At 37.3% G+C, this 20,444-nt stretch overlaps 1 protein-coding gene across 3 annotated transcripts; it reads left to right on the forward strand.

Annotated features, from left to right (window-relative positions):
• Nucleotides 1-2,455: 2,455 nt before the first annotated feature.
• On the forward strand, nucleotides 2,456-9,720 carry MARS2 (methionyl-tRNA synthetase 2, mitochondrial). 3 transcript variants are annotated; one of them, XM_079924785.1, is made up of 3 exons: nucleotides 2,456-5,495; nucleotides 5,827-8,780; nucleotides 8,865-9,720. In XM_079924785.1, the coding sequence occupies exon 1, from the start codon at nucleotides 2,555-2,557 to the stop codon at nucleotides 4,394-4,396; it is 1,842 nt and encodes a 613-aa protein (XP_079780911.1). In that variant the 5' UTR covers nucleotides 2,456-2,554; the 3' UTR covers nucleotides 4,397-5,495; nucleotides 5,827-8,780; nucleotides 8,865-9,720. The 3 variants fall into 3 exon arrangements, with proteins under 3 accessions (XP_079780911.1, XP_079780912.1, XP_079780910.1); XM_079924786.1 differs by having other exon boundaries at nucleotides 5,827-6,729; nucleotides 8,651-9,720; XM_079924784.1 differs by having other exon boundaries at nucleotides 5,827-9,720.
• The last annotated feature ends 10,724 nt before the right edge of the window (nucleotides 9,721-20,444 follow it).

The following is a 20,444-nucleotide window of genomic DNA, read 5'->3' on the forward strand; positions in this document are numbered from 1 at the left end:
CCGCAATGAGAAGCCTGCACACCACATTGAAGAGTAGCCCTCACTCACCGCAACTAGAGAAAGCCCACGCGCAGCAACGCAGCCAAAATAAATAAATTAAAAAAATAAAGATTTATCTATGTGGTGGCATTTATCAGTACTTCATTCAGTACTTTGTATGGCTGAATAATATTCCACTGCGTGGTTATATTCAATACCACATTTGTTTATCTAGTCATCAGATGATAGATGTTTGGGTTGTTTCTGTCTTTTGGTTATTGAGACTAGTGTTTCTATGAATATTAGTGAGATAACTCATTTTATACTTAGTTGAGCTGACAAAAAATTAAGAAGTAGATGATATCAAGAATTAGGGAGACCTCTTTAAGGGTATCGCTGATGGGAATGTAAATTTGTTTAATCATGTTGGAAAATAGCATTATCTTGTGAAACTGAACTTTCACATCCTCTATGATCAAGCAATAGCACTCCTAGGTATACACCCATGAGAAATGTTAGCATATAAGTACCAGGAGATATATGTCGATGAGAAAGTTAATAGCAGTACGATTTCTAAGAGCAAAAAACTTGAACCACTCAAGTGTGCATTACCAGCCATTTCTTTTAAGAAGCTCTGCTATAAAGGAAAGGAAAGAAATGCAGCAGTAGTGGAGATTGAGAATTTTTTTCTTTTTAAGATGGGAGAAAAAATATCATGTTTGTACACTGAAGAATTGATTCCATGGACAAGGGTGAAAAAAAGAATTGGGGGAGAAAAAAAATAATTTCTGGAAAAACTGATTTCTCAGATACTTAAACTGGGTTTGTCTCGTAGTTCTGGAGGGTACTGTACATACCCTCCAGTTTTATCTATCCTTCTCTTGCCCTTCTTAAACTGCTGGATCAAATAGCACATTAACTAAGTAGTCAAAGGATATTTGTTGTATCTATTGTAACTCCTAAAGAGCATTTGATTGGTCTACTTTCTATATCACCACGGAAATCAGATCCAACTTACCATATGCCTCAATTCATAAATTATTATGCAGCAGTCAAAATGAATGAACTAGTTACAGGCAAAAACATGAATACACTATACGTGGTATGGTATCTTTTTTTGTTTTTTGGCTGTACTGCGTGGCTTCTGCAATCTTAGTTCCCGGACCAGGGATTGAACCCCAGCTACTGCCGCCACTGCCAAGTCCTAACCACTGGACCAACAGGGAATTCCCATGATATCCTTTTTTAGAATGTTTCATACAAGCAAAATTAAACAATATGTTGCTTAGACATACTTTATATGTAATAACATAAATGCAAAAGTACAAAATTCAGGACAATGATTACCTCTGGGAGGAAGACAAGGAGAAACAGAGCACATAGATCTAAATCACTGGTAATCTCCTAGTTCAGTGGTTCTCAAACTTTGGTGTGCATCAGAATCACCTAGAAAACTCATTAAAACCTAGACTGCTGGGTACCACCCCCAGAGTTTTTGATTCAGGAGGGGAGTGTGGGGCCTAAGAATATGCATTTCTAACAAGGTCCCAGGTGCTGCTAAGGCTGTTCTTTTGGGACCACACTTAGAGAACCACTTCTAGTTCTTAGGTTGGCTTGTGGGGTCACAGGTGTTCCATTCCATTTTATTATTAAATTTTATTATTAAATTAATCAAATAAAATTATTTTATTACTAAATTATTATTATTTTAATTATTAAGTTAAATGGGGGGAAAAAAAAGATAGACCGAAGATGAGAGTATGTCAAGAAGCAAGGATTAATATTAATCCAATTCTGGGCTCCCGAGTCATCCTTTAGCTAGGGTTCCCTTACTAAAGCAAACTTGAAAAACACTGCTCTAGAAGAACTTCAAGACCATTTAAAAAGAATATTACTAACAACAACATTGAGAAATAAATTTGAAGACAGCTTTTTCCTTAGGTGCAGAGTGACAACGTACTGCATTCCAGCTTTCTGGATCTCAGTAATCTTTGCAAAGACTGGGAACATCACAAGCCTACCTCTTTTGTTGATTCAACAAAAACTGCGTTTAGAGAAAGGATTTCTCTTACTTTTTCAGTTCTTATCCTTCACTCAAGTGCTTTAGGTCATTGTTTTTCTTCCTTCCCTTCTCCCCCCTCCCTTCTGGATTTATTGTGCCCACTAGGCTCTGAGAGGAAACGTATATGATATTTCAGATCCCTACGTTTACCAGAGCCTACGTAGAGGGCACACTCCTTCAATGTGCCAGCCACTGGCTGGTGTTTCAGAAATGCCTGAATACAAAATTCTTGCCCACAAGCAACTCAGTCTGGAGAAAAAAAACAGATTCATAAATATAAAACTACAAAGCAGGACACGCAGTATGATGTAGAAAGATAAAGATTTATCTGCTTCATAACCTCTCCTTCCGCCAGTTCCTCTAAGCTACCGTTCTCGCTCGCTCCCACAATTCACAACCGCTGTAACCGAGGCCCCCGGAGGGGGGAGCGCGGGCGGAGCGGCGGAGGGCCGGCGCTCGGGGCCGGACTTCATTGGCTCTCTGGACGGAAGCGGCGGTGCGGCTCGGCTGCGCATGCGCCCCTCACACGTGCTTCCAGAACGCCCCCACCGCCGCTTCATCTCCGCAGGCATCATGCTGCGGATTTCTGCCTTTCGGCTGCTAGGACGCACGGGGGCGAGTAGGCTCTCGCTCCTGGAGGACTTTAGCTTACGCCACTACAGTTCTGACCCTCTCGGTGTCCGGGACGATACCCGAGACGCGCGCGCCTATTTCACCACACCCATCTTCTACGTAAACGCGGCGCCGCACATCGGGCACCTGTACTCGGCGCTACTGGCTGACGCCCTGTGCCGACACCACCGCCTCCGAGTTCCCAGCGCCGCCGCCACGCGATTCTCCACTGGTACCGATGAGCACGGCCTCAAGATTCAGCAGGCAGCAGCCGCTGCGGGCCTGGCTCCGTCCGAGCTGTGCGACAGAGTCTCTGCCCAGTTCCAGCAGCTTTTCCGGGAGGCTGACATCTCCTCCACCGACTTCATCCGCACCACTGAGGCCCGGCATCGGATGGCTGTGCAGCATTTCTGGGGGGTGCTGAAGGCTCGGGGTCTTCTCTACAAGGGGCTCTATGAAGGTTGGTATTGCGCCTCGGACGAGTGCTTCCTGCCTGAAGCCAAGGTCACCAGGCAGCCCGGCCCGTCGGGGGATTTGTGTCCTGTATCTCTGGAGAGCGGGCATCCCGTCTCCTGGACCAAGGAAGAAAACTACATTTTCAGGCTTTCCCAGTTCCGGGAGCCGCTCCAGCGGTGGCTGCGGGGCGACCCTCAGGCCATCACCCCGGAGCCATTCCATCACGCAGTCCTTCAGTGGCTGGAAGAGGAGCTGCCTGACCTATCCGTCTCTCGAAGGAGTAGCCACTTGCACTGGGGCATTCCGGTGCCGGGGGACGATTCGCAGACCATCTACGTATGGCTGGATGCCTTGGTCAACTACCTTACTGTAATTGGCTACCCAAACGCTGAGTTCAAATCTTGGTGGCCCACCACCTCTCATATCATAGGCAAGGACATTCTCAAATTCCATGCTATCTATTGGCCTGCCCTCCTCTTAGGGGCCGGCATGAGCCCACCACACCGCATCTATGTTCACTCCCACTGGACGGTCTGTGGTCAAAAGATGTCTAAGAGCTTGGGCAACGTGGTGGATCCCAGGACATGCCTTGACCGCTATACTGTGGATGGCTTCCGCTACTTTCTCCTTCGTCAGGGCGTCCCCAACTGGGACTGTGATTACTATGGTGAAAAGGTGGTTAAGTTGTTGGATTCCGAGCTGGCATTTGCTTTGGGAGGTCTCTTGAACCGATGCACTGCCAACAGAATAAATCCTTCTGGGACCTATCCGGCTTTTTGCACTACCTGTTTTCCCAGTGAGCCAGGGTTGGTGGGGCCATCAGGTCGTGCTCAGGCAGAGGACTATGCTCTGGTGAGCGCAGTGGCCACTTTGCCCAAGCAGGTGGCAGACCACTATGATAACTTTCAGATCTATAAGGCCCTGGAGGCAGTATCCAGCTGTGTCCGGCAAACTAATGGCTTTGTCCAAAGGCATGCACCATGGAAGTTGAACTGGGAGAGCCCAGTGGATGCTCCCTGGCTGGGTACTGTGCTTCATGTGGCCTTGGAATGTTTGCGAGTCTTTGGAACTTTGCTCCAGCCTGTCACCCCAAGCCTAGCTGACAAGCTGCTGTCTAGGTTGGGGGTCTCTGCCACAGAGAGGGGCCTTGGAGAGCTGCATTTCTTGCCTCGATTCTATGGACATCCATGCCCTTTTGAAGGGAGGAGGCTGGGACCTGAAACTGGGGTCTTGTTTCCAAGACTGGACCAGTCCAGGGCCTGGCTGGTAAAAACCCATAAGACCTAGAAACTCAGTTCTTATTAGCTGTGGTAAAAAAGCAAACATCTTATTTTCTTATTTTTCATTTTCAGGAAAGTTATACTAATGCTTTCTGAAGTGTTGCATCAAATGAGCACATAAGTAATGTCCCTGTGAAAAGAGGTTTGTAGCCTTTCAGGAGCCTACTCCCTACTCTTCAGTTCTCTGTGTCCATTAACCACTGTCCTTTGCACCCCAGTGTCTCTAAGATGTCTCCAGGGGAAAGGTGGGTAAGAGACAACTTTGCTGATACTACTCCTTCTCATTGTGCCTCTGTCCAAACCACAGTTATTTGCCCAGACTACCTCTCATGGCTTGTTTGTCACTGGCCTGGCCTCTGCTGGGCAAATTAGTGCGAGTGGGGGTTGGAGGCCCCCTCCCTCAGCTTTTACTTTGTTATATATGTTGGGTCTCCTGTTAAAAAGAGGTTGTTTCATTAAACCTTTAAAAACCAGTGTCCTAGACTAGATGATTTTTGCCTATGTTTATATTCTCAATTCTTAACAACCATGACTCCCTGCTTTGCTAGTTAATAATCCAGTAGTTGTGCTTTGTAACATTACACTTTAACCAGTAGATGGCTCTAGTCTCACACATTTAATTACTTAACATTGAGGTTTCAGAATATTTAGAATAGGTTTTCTGCTTCCTAATTTTGCAAAATTTAAATTTAAAGAAAAAATTTTACTGCTTTCCTTAAAATAAGGATAACTGCAACCACTGCTGTTTTACAGTAAGCAATAGAAAGATCAGAATCCTTAGTTTTTTTCAGACTACTGAAAAAGGACATTTACTCTATTAAATGTTTAGTAAGCTAATAAGTAAAGGTATCACGTTTGTTTGGACTATGATGAATTATAAAGCTCTTTTTTTTTTTATGGTACGCGGGCCTCTCACTGTTGCGGCCTCTCCCGTTGCGGAGCACAGGCTCCGGACGCACAGGCTCAGCGGCCGTGGCTCACGGGTCCAGCCGCTCTGCGGCATGTGGGATCTTCCCGGACCGGGGCACGAACCCGTGTCCCCTGCATAGGCAGGCGGACTCTCAACCACTGCGCCACCAGGAAAGCCCCTATAAAGCTCTTTTGAGGTACTTGGTATGTTAAAAATTTTTTAAACTTTAATAACATTAGGTTTATAGGTATGATTTAAAAAATCTGTAGATAGTTCAAAAGGGCAATATTTTCTTTATATTTCTTGGTCTTAATTTTGTTATCCACATACATAATTTACCTTATATGATTTCTTTTGGTCAATCAGGATCTATAATACAATATAGAAATTGTGGAATAGCTAATACAAATGTTAATACATTTACTTTCAAGTAGTTTTTTACTAATTTCCCTTTGCTCCTTTAACTTATTAAAGTTTAAAAGTTTCTAAGTACCTTATCCAGATCTCTTCTGTTGCATTTGTTGAAGGTGATGGTGAAGGGAGGAAATGATCAATGCTCCAGGAATCTCAAACTGGATTTAGGGATCTCTCCAAGGCTCCATAAGAGAACATCACAGAGAAGATGTTAAGGTATCAACTTATACAATGACTACAACATAGTAAGCCAGCATTATATCTCATAGGTGATTGGACAGCTAGGGCAAAGTTTAAAATGAGAACTTGCCTTGAGATATCCATTCTAAGCATGGTAGCAAGCAGAGAGGGCTCGCCATGAAGTAAACTGTGCTGGTAGTTCCCCCAGATTTATTCTGGGTGCTACTGTTCAGCTCCAATTTCTGTTTATTAGTTGGTGTGGCGAAAGATTTCTGGTTACTTGGAAACATTGCTTAGAAAAGAATGCTTGAAGGCATTCTAAAGGTGGAAGGCCCATTTCTACCAGTTCCTTTAGATCCTCCTTATTCTTCATAATGGAATCCTGGGTTTTCCATATGACATATTCCAGTTACCTGCTGGGATTACTAGGGTAGATTACTGGGACCTAGGATGGAGTGTAATGTCTCAGGACTGGATAGCAGAGTAGTGAAAGAGATGGGATATGTTTACATGGATGAAGGAAAACAGACTTGGAAAACCAGCATTGATAACTTCTGCCTTCGAAGTGCCATTATAAGTCTTACAGTTCCTATCATGAACGGAGGGACAGTGTCTTCCACTTGAATGATCTTACCTGTGGCCTAATGCTGGTCAGTACACTGGACATTGGCTTGCTGGGTGTTAATAGAGTTCCTTTTGTGCAGTCTGTCATTTGTGTAGGCACTTAACTTCTACCAGAGTATTTTTGGTACTGGAGGACACAGGAAAACAGGGAAACCAAAGAGGAGAGGGCATAATTTTTACAGAAGACAGGATATTTTGAGTGAAGAAGTGTGGTAAGTTGGATATGACTTATTCTGTGGTGATATGGAAGATGAACCAATTGGATTCTCTGTAGGAGGCAAAACAGGTAAAGCAAATACCCTTTGGGTACCGAGGTGATGTGTTATTTAATCCAGCAGTTTAAGAGTGGCAAGTGGAGGATAGGCGAGACTTAAAACTGGCAGGGATGCACTTCCAAGAGAGGACATCCTAACCACTTGTGGGAGAAGATGATGATAAACCTGTAGACATCTAAGAAGTCCCCTATTCCAGAATTGCTAACACCTTATCTGGCATCTTGTGGGTTCCTTGACCAGAAAGAAAGTTTCTCCCAAGTACTACCCTAAGGCTGTCAACTATTCATTTTCGAGTATTTTTGGAGGCAGTGTTGCATGAGTGATAGAGCACTGTTCAGGTGTTCATGGAATGTCACATTAAAGTAATAATAAGCTGTCAACCCAGTAGACTACAGTCTACTATGAAGTCATGCAAGAAGTTGTGGGCAATGTATATGTGTGGCACCATTGTATATTAGAGGGCTATTCCACAAGTGAACTCGTAGATTAGGCACCTCAGAAGTCAGAAGACCTATGGCTATGTGGAGGTCAAGAATAGGCAGGAACAAGAAATAGTTACGGTCTCATTTCATTGAAATCTCACACTCACTCTGGAAGTAGGCCTCATTATTTTTCTTAAGCACCTGTGTGACTCTATAAGGGCTGAGAAGAGCCTGATAAATTGAATTTTAAGTTGATGCGCTCAAGAAGGCATAGGCTGAGACATGGGCTCTGAGGCACAGGCCTTTTTTCTTTTTCCCCTATACCTGTATCTATGATTGGCACATAACTCTTTAGATCTGGGAAGTTCCGAAATTGAAGTAAAGTTGGTCAGGTTGTGGGCCTCCAACTAGGAAGACTTATAATCATGAAGTAGCTTGGGTAGCAGGTGGCAGTACCAACCATTCAACAGATTACTCCTTGGGGATTATGGTAGGGATGGTTTCCTGGATGGCTGTTTCACCCCTAAGTGAGTGTGTAGTTGCAGTGTTGGCCTGCATTAGTGTAACCTTGAGTTACAGTGGGGAAGCAGCCATGCCTCTTGACTAAAACTTGGTCTATAAAGCTGCTGTCTGAGAATCTATAATTGCCTCCTAGAGGCAGTCCCCCGCTATCCATAGTTCTACCAGATGGAGAACAACTGTTCTTGCTGGTAAGGTCTGGGACGCTGTAAACCTTGATGGGTCCTTGCCCTCATCTTTTGCCAGAATGAGTAATATCAGTGGATCTGAAAAGGTATGGACCTACTGGCAGTCGTGTGTCTATTTTTGCTGAGAAAGTTACCTAGTTCAGAGAGCCTGGGGGGAGCTAGGGCACAGGTCGAGGTAACCAAGAGTACAAGTTAGGGGGTTCAGTTCTAGAACAAAGCCTTGGAGCCCCTTGCAAAACTAAGACAGTATGAAATATGTAATTTCAGCACTACACAGCTGGCCCTGCCCCTTCTTGTAGGAGCTTTGGATAGGACTGGTTAACTTCTATCAATAGGAACACACTAAATTTGGAGGTTAACATTGCTGGAAGGGCCAGAATAGTAACAACCAAGTTAATTAAGGTTAATTAGTGGGGATTTTCGCCTTTCAAGAAGAGGGTCTTATTCTTTTTTGAGATAGAGGATAGGAGAAGCCCAGCCTAAGCTGCTTTCTTCTATCATCAAGAACTACTTTGAGCTGAGAAGAAGGGACTAACCAGTGTTGGCCTGCATTAGTGTAACCTTAGAGGTGAAACTGACTTATTTTTTAGGTAGTCCTGGGTTACCCAGTTATAGATCCTCTGAATTAAGGGGAACCATCTAACGGAATAGTTGACCATATGTAAAATACCTTGCTTAAGATTATATCACATTAATCAGTTTCTACTTAAATTTCCATGATGAGTAAAGGGGATTGGGAAGAGGTACACACCAAGAGGATCTTCCTATGGCCTTGACAACTACAAACAATATCCTCTCTACGGTGCCTCTTCTCATGAACTGGGAGCTTCAGCCTTACTTGGAGCTTCACCAAAGTAAGGTGAGACTATATTATAGAAGTTCCATCCTTGGCTATGAACTATTTCATTCCCATTTGGTTTATGACACAGTTTACTCACCATAGATTTTCAAGTCCACACAGCTCCTCACTTAAGAACAGTATGGTATGAGATGTCAGAATGTTTCAGGAAACCAAATGTATGATCTGCAAGAAGAAAATAACTCCAAGGAGAGATGAGCTCTGCCTTCAATTCATTAAGGATTTTTGGATGAAACATCTGCAGAGGGCCTGGAAGGCTCACTGGGTAAGCTGGAGGGACAGCTCTAGGAATAACTGTGGGAATGGATGTTGCTAATTTTCTTAGTGTATGGTAGGGGTAAAATGGTACCAACCTCCCTATGCTACCACTCTTAAGGCCATGCCTTGTACATATACCCCCTCATTGGTTGACAGTCACTGGTTTGTGGGATTGAACAGGAAGATGAACCTTCAAAAACTAGTTTATGGTTGACTGTTACAGATTGGAATCATTGTTCTATTCTCTTAATTCAATACATTCAATAAAAATATGACTCATTACACATTTTTTCCTGATTAAAATACTTTTAAAAGGGTAATAACCTTTACTCTGGAACACATTAAATATGATAGTTTCAGTAATCTGACTTCCTTTGAACTAATCTAGAAATGTCTACTGGTTAAAAGCCTGTAAATATTAAATAATAAATATTAAATAATTAAATAATAAATATTAATTGTGTAAATATTACACAATTTAGTTAATCACTAAAATAATACAACTAGAATGTATTTCTTCTTAGCCAGATGAAATGTTTAAAAAACTCAGTCCAACAGAAGACAGGAAGGTGAAAAAAAGGGCAAAGAAAAATGAAAAATATGGTAAAAGAAAACCCATAATAAGATGGCAGAAATGCATATAAATATATCAGTAATTATAATAAAACAAAATATCATAGGATGGACTTTCTGTCAGAAGACAGCAATATTCAAGCTTAAAGTTAGCTATATGTAGTTAAAAGGTATATACTTAAACATAACAAAATAAGACATGAAGAAACACTAGGCATATGTTAACCAAAAGAAAGCTGGTATCATAATATTAATAGTAGACAATCTATTTTGAGGGGAAAACCATTACTAAAGATGAAGTGAGACTTAATATAAAAGGAATAATGTACCAATAAGTTATAACAATTAAACTTGTATAATCTAACAACAGCCTCAAAATATAAAAAGTTAAAACTGAAAATGACAAGAAGTGTTCAAATTTGGAAAGAAATGAGACTGCCATTTGTGAGTTCAGAGAAACCAGGCAATGAGAAAGTAAAAATTAATAACTTACACTAGACATTAGCATTTCAGTCTTTAATGCTCACTACCCAAGTGTATCATCACTGTTAAGGGTAGAAAAAAATGAAAAATTTATAGCAGGTAAGGTTTTGTGACTCTAAAACCTTATCTTTTCTATGCATGCTTCTGCGAAAATAATAACTTGCTTTTTGAATAGAAATGTCAGCAAATATACTTGTTCAATGAGTCCTCTCTAGATTATTAAAAGGGGAGGATCCCATGGCCATAATTCTGCCAAATTTCCTAATTGAAGAAATCTTCTAATTGAAGATAAATGAAGGTGAAGGAAGAGGACCAACCAGTTCTGTGTTCCTTATTTGTGTTCTCTCATTTACTTTTTCCATCAACCCTATGAAGTATTATTCTAACTCTGTTTAACTGATAGAAAATTGAGACACAGAGACATTAAGTAACTTGGCTAAGGTTATACAGCTTATAAAACAGGAGAGCCTAGACTCAAACTTGTTATAGTGCCAGAGCCTCAGCACCATCCTTAACATCAACACCACGACAATCCCTGAGTGTATACTGAGGGAGCTGTACTGTGGGGAAGAGGAAGCAGTAAAATCAGATCCAAAGATCTGAAGATGAAAAGTCTAAATAAGAACACCTAATTAAAATACATTCAGTGTTTCAAGAAGAGGAATTGGTTCTTGATAGCTAGATTATGAAACATAAGAGTGCCAAAAATGAAACTTAGAAAAAATGCTTACCTTATCATGAAATATATTTCTTTTTTTGCTTTCAATAGTTTCCTTTGTATTTGAAGCCTGCTTATGTGTTCTAGTGAAAATTGTTAAAAATTTAAATAACTCTATAGTCTCTATTTTTCTTTTTCCTTAAGATTATTGTGTTTCTTATTTTCAGAAGTGTTCCAAAGTATGTTGTCATAAATTCATAAATCTAAGTATTTAAAAATAACATTTTACTAATCAATACTTTATATATTTATCTCTAAACATGAAAACATATCAATATTTAAGAGTTTTATTTGAATTAATTATTAAAGTAACAAAGCCAGAGAATTTTATTAGAGGTCACAAACACTGAAATTTTTTCATTTCGTACATACAGTTTTAATACAAATGAACTAATTAAAAGACTCATCTATTTATTGACAATTTAAGTTCTATGAATTTACTGAACATTTCTTACTATATTCTTATGACATCTTTCCTAACAAGCTTGCAGAAACCAGATTAAATGCCCTTGACTCTAGTTATTACCAAAGCAAATACCACCCTGTGGTATAGCTAAAATGCCACATACTGGATAATTCCTGGTAAATTATATCTGATATATGTCATATATGATGGTCAAGACATGTTTTAACTTCCACAGATTAGAGACTTTATTATGAATTGCATAAAAAATACTCTGTCATATTTTACTTTTTAAATGAAATGTAGCTAAAGTTGGACATGGGCTACACCTTGAAGAAGTTCAGGATGAAACCTATGTGTATATAGGTCTCTTAGCTATCATCTGAATTGTATTTTTAAAAATGTATCAAAAGGTATTAAAGTCCTTGCTAACTTGGAAGCTAAGAACATCTACACCTTTATTTTACGTTTTAAATAATTTCTTCAGAACTCTGTTTAAATTCAAGCTATATAATCCCATAGTTAGCAAGGCATGATGGGTACTTTTCCAGTATTTTTTGCATGGTAGATTATGACTTGCTTATAGAATCAGACTGATGTATTATAAAAAATACCCTACATATAGCATTTTTAAGATTACCTTTAAAAATCACTTGCTGAAGGAATTTATATAGGCATTCCTAAAGCAAAGAACCTTCAATCCTGGTAAACTGAAATTATTGCATTAACTTTTTATATTTAAATTTCTATAAAAATTATTTTATGGAAACTCGCTACATTTTTAAAAAGCAAAACTTTTTAGTCCTGAGTTCAGTTTCATTTTACAGCTCATTACTGGAATGTAATTAAATAAATCAAGTTACAATGTGTAAGAAGCCCATTTTGGTGTTATAGAAGAAGATCATTAAGTACTAAAATACAATGAATTATTGAAAATATATATAGTTAAGTGCATGAAAGCTGATGGTTGGATTTTCACACCATTTTAAGATTTAGAAGGAGTATTTTTTGCTGAGTATAAAGGAAATATTTTTAACATTCATTTTGACATTGACTCGGTTAAAAAAAAACTATTAGTTAATAATCAATCCTCAAAGAATAAAGTTTTTTCTTATTAAAATGTTGTCCACATAAAAATCAGCTTCTAGAAGGTAGTTAATTCCTAACAAATTTTAAATAAAACATTTTTGGATGTAAATAATGTCATAAAATTGGTTTTCTAGCCTAAGGAGAGTATATAGCACTTCTTCCTTTTTCCATAGTTCATGGAGACCATCTAGAAGTGAAGCTATGAGTTATGGGGCACAAAAACCAGTATAAATATATAACTGTGTAGCTAAGTGTAAAAATTAGGAAATCAACCTAATCTCAGACAGAAAAACAAAGGAAAAATAATGAAAACTTACTGCTTAACATATAATGTAGTGTGAAGGGGGCTAGCCAAGTTCAACTAAGTTATCAAAACCCATCATTGGTAAGTTTGTAGAGGTAGGTGTTTTAAATATTCAATATGTGAAGGCAGGTAAGTCTGAGCTTGAGTTTCAAACAAGTCTTTCTTTAAAGACAGACACACAGCTAGGGCACAGGCATAAAAATGTATTTGGTAAACATAGGATTGTTGCTGAGTTTATTTTCATTTTTCCTTTGTCACAGACATTAGGATATTAAATGTGTTATTTTATTGAGAGCCATTCTCACAAACAATTGGATATTGCCTGAATAAAATAACCCTAAGGTTGACTTTACTAGTCAGTATTTGGGTATGTATAGGGTAGGAAAAATTTACATCTATTAGTATCTTTTAAAAAATAGTTTGCATAATAGATCAGATACTAATAAGGATTTTAGGAAGTTTGCTCTATGTGTTGCTAAAAATATGTAAGTGGATATTGTGTAGCTTTCTTTGCTTTGGTACCAAAGTTAGACATGTTAAAAACAAAAATCCTAAATATGATTAGCAAGAAACACATTGAAAGTATTAAAAATAACCTCAAATTGTTAGTGTATACTTTAAAATTATTATCCTTTAGATGTTTTCTCCAAAATACCAAAGGAAAAAAAAAAGATATGCTTTCTTAGGTAATACTATTTCCTTTATGTACTGTCATTGGTTGTTTCAGAACTATATGAGGCTAAGCATGAGGGTTTAGTTTCCTTATCTTTGTTCATTTTTATATCAGGGCATAATAAAAAGGACCTTGATAATTAAAAGCTAAAACGTTGATCTCTTATTAAAGCTGTTTTTGCTATCATGGATATGTTATATTAGCTATAAAATAAGAGGAAAACATCACAATGTAAGCAGAACAGGTTTTTTTGGGTACATTAACTTTCATACTACCTCCATTTTTTCTGTATTTTATATCTGGAGAGAAAAATGAAGTAATATAATCTTTACAGAATTGAATGAATGCACTGTGGAAATACATCAAAACATTTTGGTAAAGAGCACAACTGCCTACAATATATTAGCTAAGAAAAATACCAATGTAAATCTTTTTTTGAAGCAAAATGCAATTATTCTTGGACTCTAGAAATTTATAAAAGTTTTAGAACAAAAATGCCTTGTTATATACTGAATAAGCCTGAATTATAAATATGGGATTAAAATGTATACTGAAAACACCAGACAGGTGGAGTATTATATTGTTTCATGATCTTTTTTTTTTTTTTTTTTTTTTTGCGGTACGCGGGCCTCACTGTTGTGGCTTCTTCCGTTGCGGAGCGCAGGCTCAGCAGCCATGGCCCACGGGCCCAGCCGCTCCGCGGCATGTGGGATCCTCCCGGACCGGGGCACGAACCCGTGTCCCCTACATCGGCAGGCGGACTCCCAACCACTGCGCCACCAGGGAAGCCCCTGTTTTATGATCTTTTTGACTAGGGCTCTAATTATAGAACACTGGACCATAACATACAGCATGCTACTTTCAAAATTAATGTAGCAAAATAAAAAACTCTCAATAGGTGGACTGGCCTTTGGCTGTACCAGAATATTCTTTATATTATTTATTCTATAACTGTGCTATTACATTTTATTCCTCAACATAAATATTTTAGCCCAGAAACATTTTGGTGATATACTCCAAAAATATATACATCAATGGATAGTTCATTATTCTTTATGAGACAGGGTTAAAAAAAATTAACTCAAGTTATAACTGGGTTATCTAATATTGTAAGAAAGTTTTAAAGTATAATTAAAAAAAATAATTCTTATTCTTTCCTAACAGAAGTGCAAACCAACTCTAGTTCTTTGAGTGGACATGAAATTAAAATAGTGAAAAAAATAAGGCTCCTAGCATTGTGCAATCAAATTTAAATAAATGCTATAATTTCCATGTAGTCAATTTAAATATTGCTTACTTATATAACAATTTTTATTCTTTATTATTAGCCCAACCTTCTATAAAAGGAATATAATGTTTTTGCAGAAGAAAGTTGGGATATATATTAAACAGGTAGCATTTAAAGAAAAGTTGGCATGACCATTTTTTAATTTAAAAAGTTCTACTTAATGTGGCACTTTTTAAAATTATAAACTTTTCCAATTCTGTAAGAGCAGGCAATCAAGCTTTGTATTTTGTTTTTTTCAAGCTTTGTATTTAAAAGATGAAAAATAATGTTGTGGTTAAGTTTTATTTAGTCACAGTTAATGTTTTTAAAGTCTAAAGACCTCACAAACTAAGACCTGAATGAAAGATAAAAAGGAATATTGACAGTGTCGCTGTGTTAAAGGAAGAAATATGTATTGAATCGGACATAATATATGCAGTGAATGCTTATCCTTGCTAAGATGCTATAAGAACCCTTATACTTCTAGTATGAATAACAAGAGGGCCAGAAATAAATATGGAGATATCTTTAAGTATATTTAAGAATTGTATCAACTTTGGCCATAGTAATTAATATAAAATAAATGGTCATAATATGACAGATTTCCAGATATTATATATACAAATTATATATATATATATATATTAATATCTGGCAAAATTTCTAATGTAAACCTAGAATTTGAAATGTTTTATCAAAAACACTTAATATAAGTAAAATATACACAAACCTAGATATACTGAAAACAAAATACTGTGGAAGCTAGAATCTTCTATACATATTATCTCCCTAATTATCAAAATAGTGTTGTTTTGAATTTACCTTATTACAACAAATGGTTTGTTGCTATGTATATTCTGTATATGCCATGCTGTGTCTAAAAACTATAAAACATCTGGAATAAAACTGTAAAATCCAAACACCAAAGACGTTTTTAACTGGTTGTATATGACATTATCATGTTGATAAGATAGCCAGATGATGACCAAATTTTTCAAACTTTATCAAGATACTTGTTTTATAGATATGACCTTTGTTCTATTTGTTACAGATTATAAGTCTGTGTTACTTAAGTGTGTGTGAATTAATAAAGGAAACCATGATTTTATCCTGTAACTCCAGTGTTCTGGCTACTAAGATTTCTTTACTTCCCTTAAAAAAGCAAAAACATTTAACCTTAAGTACATTCAAAACCTCATACTTGTTACCAGACCACACATGGGGCTAGTTGTTTTCTATTATTGGATAAACTAGTTATCCAAGACTACTTAACAGAATCAGTAGAGGAAGGTGGAGTAAGAATTGAATCCTCTGCTCTGAAATCTTTTCTAGGATGAAAGTGTGGGCTTCGAGAATATCGAGGTTTCAAACCTACAGATGAAGGTTGAGAAAAGCTTCTTCTCACAGAATGTAACCTTGGTTCCTATTAAGAGATTTAAAGAAAATAATGGTTTTAATGCACTTTAAATGGCTCTTATTTTATTATTACCTAAGGGGAAGATTTAAAAAATAATATTAACTGGTCCTGCATTCTGAGGAGAGAAGGTGTACTTTAGGAAATTCTCACTAGGAAGAGTCGGTTACCTTATAACCTACTGCTAGACAGGGAGGCATCTTAGGGCTATAAAAAAGACTCACTACAAAGGATCTGAGAATAGCCACATCAAATGGTATTTCTAAATTATTAGGTTATACTTCCTTCTTTGTGCCAGCCCTGAACTTTGGTAAAGATTTGTTAAAAAAAGAAAAAAAAGATGTAGGTACTTAAGTGATATACAAAATTAGAAGGCAGATCCTATGGTTGAGAAAGTGACTAACTAGAGAAAATCAGGTAATTATTAATAAACTTTTGTGTTAATAGAGTGACATCCTACTGTTAAGTAAAACTTCCATGAATAGAATAAGTCCCAACAAATGATTTTTATTTCATTCACTGCTGAACATAAGGATTGCTGGAGATACTGCTTTTCTCAATGCACTTGAGAATAGGAAAATGTTAGCTAAGGCATCTCTAATGACTAAATGCCTACTTCAGAGCATCAGTGTTTAGACAAATCCTTTTGTCTAAAAAAAATCTCATCATTTGCTCTGCCTGCTTTAGATGATTTGAGTTTAAATATTGTGATTCAAGAAGAATGTATCAAGGAGCCCAAGTTTATCTCATAAAGCTGAATAAAACACTGGAGGTAGCATGTAGGCTGAATCAATTGCCCAGCTTGAATGTGACAACAGAAATGGTACAAGTGTTCTAGTAGTTCTTCTAAAAACTAGCGATTTATATTTAGTTCAGGGAAATGAACTAAAGCTTCTAAGATAAGCCCCATTTCTCTAAAGAGGCATGGTTGATTACCTATTGTACTTTCCAGGATTTGGGCATATATGCCATTCTTTTGACTTAAGACTGAGCATGTCTACTAACAATTTAGTAGAAACAATTTACCAATGCTAGAATAGTTAACTATCAGGAGTAAGTCATAAAAACAATGGGTAATATTTTAATGGCATATCAGACCTAGATGCTTCTAGGGTTTAAAATGTTTTAAATTGTGCAGTTACACAAAGAGTTTACTGTATCACTTAAGGATACTTTGTGAAGGTACAAAATAGTCTCCTAACCAGAAAAGAAACATTTATAAAGTATTGTAAAATAAGTTAAAAGATAGTTACCAAAGTAAGTGTTGTGAGAAAATTCATTTCAGTGACATTAAGCTATATTTAACTGTGGGCACTGTTAGAATTTTTGAGCTGAGGAGACTTCAGTAGGCAATTATGATAGTGATCCATTTGTCTTGGAATCACACATTTTATCAGTATAAAAAGTAGCCTGAGTTTGGTACTTGTCATTAGGATGTAAAAAAAGATAACTAAACAAGAATAACCCTTACCCCAAATAGCAAACGCTACATGGAGGGTCTGTACAAAGACTGATAAATGCCTATATTGCAGTTACTAGCAAGAAGAATGGAAAGGAAGAAGAAAAGCAACCAAAGTTTCATTTGTTTTTGTTGGTGGACTATATGTTCTCAAAAACATGTGGAAATGTGCCATGTTCCCAAAATATAGAGTAGATGGCACTGCCTATAGGTGGGTATCTTTCGCTCTCAGAGGGATTAAAGTTTTTCTGGTATACTTAGAAGGCTTTTCTCACCTTGTGTTCCTTATATTTCCCAGAGTGCTGAATTGCACAACACTTTTAAAGAAAAATTTTGACCAACAATCTAAAAAATTAAATTCTAGGGTAATTCTATTACTCCTGTTTTGGTTGGGAAACTGTTCACACTTAGGTTACTTGATAAAAGCATGATTAAACAGTTTCAGGTTTATTACAATTTATTTATTTTAGAATTGAAATATTTTTTGATCCTGACTCCAAGATGATTAAGGGATTAGAATAGACATTTTATTTGTGTCTTAAGATTTAATTTTAGTGATTCAACGATAGATGGTCTATAACTCTTGAATAAGACAAAAATTATTTCTGAAAAATATTGTGTTCTCTAAGGATCTTCTCAGGTCCCCACCCAACCACTTCCCACTTGCCTCCTTACAGGTGACAATTAGTAATCAGAAGTTCGAGGTTCTATCACTTAATAGTAATGTCATCTTTGGCAATTTTCTTAACCTTTCTAAGCCTCACTTCTCTTGTAAAAAGTTGCCTGATTATGTCACAAAAATATTGAGTGGATAAAATGAGATTATGTGAAGTGCTCGTAAATTTTAAGGTGCTATATAAATATGAGGTGTTATTCTTAGAAAAATATAGTAAGCAAAAATGTGATATTCTAAGCACGATTTTATAGCAGATTATCATCAACATCAACAAAGTTAAGGCAGTTTTTATAAGGAATGTTATCATGGACTTTAAACAATCTTCAGTGACTAAACCGAAGCTTTTCTTTAGAACTACCTAGAAATTATATAGCAAATTTAGTTACACAGGTTAAGTTACCAATATTTTAAGACTAATATTGTAAGGCTATTCCACAGTTGTAGACCCTGTAGTCCTTAGGTTATATGATTCTATGATTTCATGTTTATAACACAGGGAAACAGGCTTATTATACCTAAACATAATTCAGTTTATTTATATAGCTGTATCAATGGCTAAGCCAGAAACCTTCAAGGGTTAAAGTAATAGAAGAGTTCACACCTATTCCTTATGGCTTAATGTCTTTCAGACTATATTTTTTGATCCTAGTTTAATATTACCTTAATTTTTTTAATGTATTAATAGGGTTACCTACATTCTGATTTCCTGGGGACAGTCTAGGTTTATGCCTTTTGTAATATTAGAATTTAAGTTTTGAAAAATAGCCTTTGAATAGAATGATTTAATGGATTTATTAACGTGATAAACTTCTTTGTTGGTCAATAAGTACATATTTAAAAAATTATGTAATTTAAATTATTTTTGGTGTCCCCTTTCAAGTGTCCTGATTTGAATGATAAACATATCATTTAGTAAGAACTTGGGGCAGAGATGAGCAAAGTCAAGAACTTTCTGACTACTACAAGGAGCAGAAGTGAAAATGGAACTTGATATGATTGATAAAACATCAGAGGATCTTGTCTATAGGTAAATGGCTTTCATTTGTATAAGATAATCAAATCAAGTCTGTCTGCTGCTCATCAATGAAGGTGGGAGTGAGATTCAAGAGGAAATAAGTGCTAGAGACAAGGACTCATAATTCTGATTCCATATAATCATATTTCAGAGAAGGTTAAGCTGATATTCATATTGGAACTTGACAAGTTGCTGAGAATGTAATTATCTCTGAGAAAAGATGAAGTTACATTCTTACACCTGACTCTATTCAGACAGACTCTAATGACAAGCTTGTCTTATTAGAACAGACTGTATTTATTAACAATAGAGACAGAGTCTTGAAACTGCATGACCAGAGATTAAATCATGTCAGTGAATACTATATTGTTGGCTACCTTTACCTAGAGTGTATAAAGATGTTTGGTTTGAAGGATGTCTAATAAAGAAACTAGACCAACCGGATGATTTATATGAAGAGATGATCTTTAGAGTGAATTTTGGATATTCTCCCCAATAATTCATCATTTAGAAGAAAATAAGGGAAGCTGAATTCTCTGTAATGGGTATACAAAATTTAAGCAAAGGTGATGATGATTTAGAAAGTAATTTTCAAGAAGCAAGTGAAAGGATTAAAAAGTTTTTAACTTCAAAAGTACAAATCTGGGGCTTCCCTGGTGGCGCAGTGGTTGCGAGTCTGTCTGCCGATGCAGGGGACGCGGGTTCGTGCCCCGGTCCGGGAGGATCCCACATGCCGCAGAGCGGCTGGGCCCGTGAGCCACGGCTGCTGAGCCTGCGCGTCCGGAGCCTGTGCTCCGCAATGGGAGAGGCCAAAACAGTGAGAGGCCCGCATACCGCAAAAACAAAAACAAAAACAAAACAAATCTGTTAAACTACAAAGCAAAATGTCTGTATTTCATTATCTAGGGTTATACTTATGAGATCCATTGAGGAAACAGGACAGCCCATTTGAAATCTAGTAAGATACAGATTTACAAAAAGATGAATATTAACTAACATCCTTTTTTTTTCTTTTTTAAATTTTACTTTTTTATACAGCAGGTTCTTATTAGTCATCCATTTTATACACATCAGTGTATACATGTCAATCCCAATCTCCCATTCATCACACCACCACCCCTGCCCGCCGCCGCTTCCCCCTTTGGTGTCCATACGTTTTTTCTCTACTTCTGTGTCTCAATTTCTGCTCTGCAAACTGGTTCATCTGTACCATTTTCTAGGTTCCACATATATGCGTTAATATACAATATTTGTTTTGTTTTGTTTTATTTTGCGGTACGTGGGCCTCTCACTGTTGTGGCCTCTCCTGTTGTGGAGCACAGGCTCTGGACG

Source organism: Stenella coeruleoalba (assembly GCF_951394435.1).
Source record: "Stenella coeruleoalba genome assembly, chromosome: 6".
Taxonomy (NCBI): Eukaryota; Metazoa; Chordata; class Mammalia; order Artiodactyla; family Delphinidae; genus Stenella; species Stenella coeruleoalba.

Coding starts and splice junctions, on each gene's coding strand:
- MARS2 (XM_079924784.1), top strand. CDS start 2,555: ATGCGCCCCTCACACGTGCTTCCAGAACGCCCCCACCGCCGCTTCATC.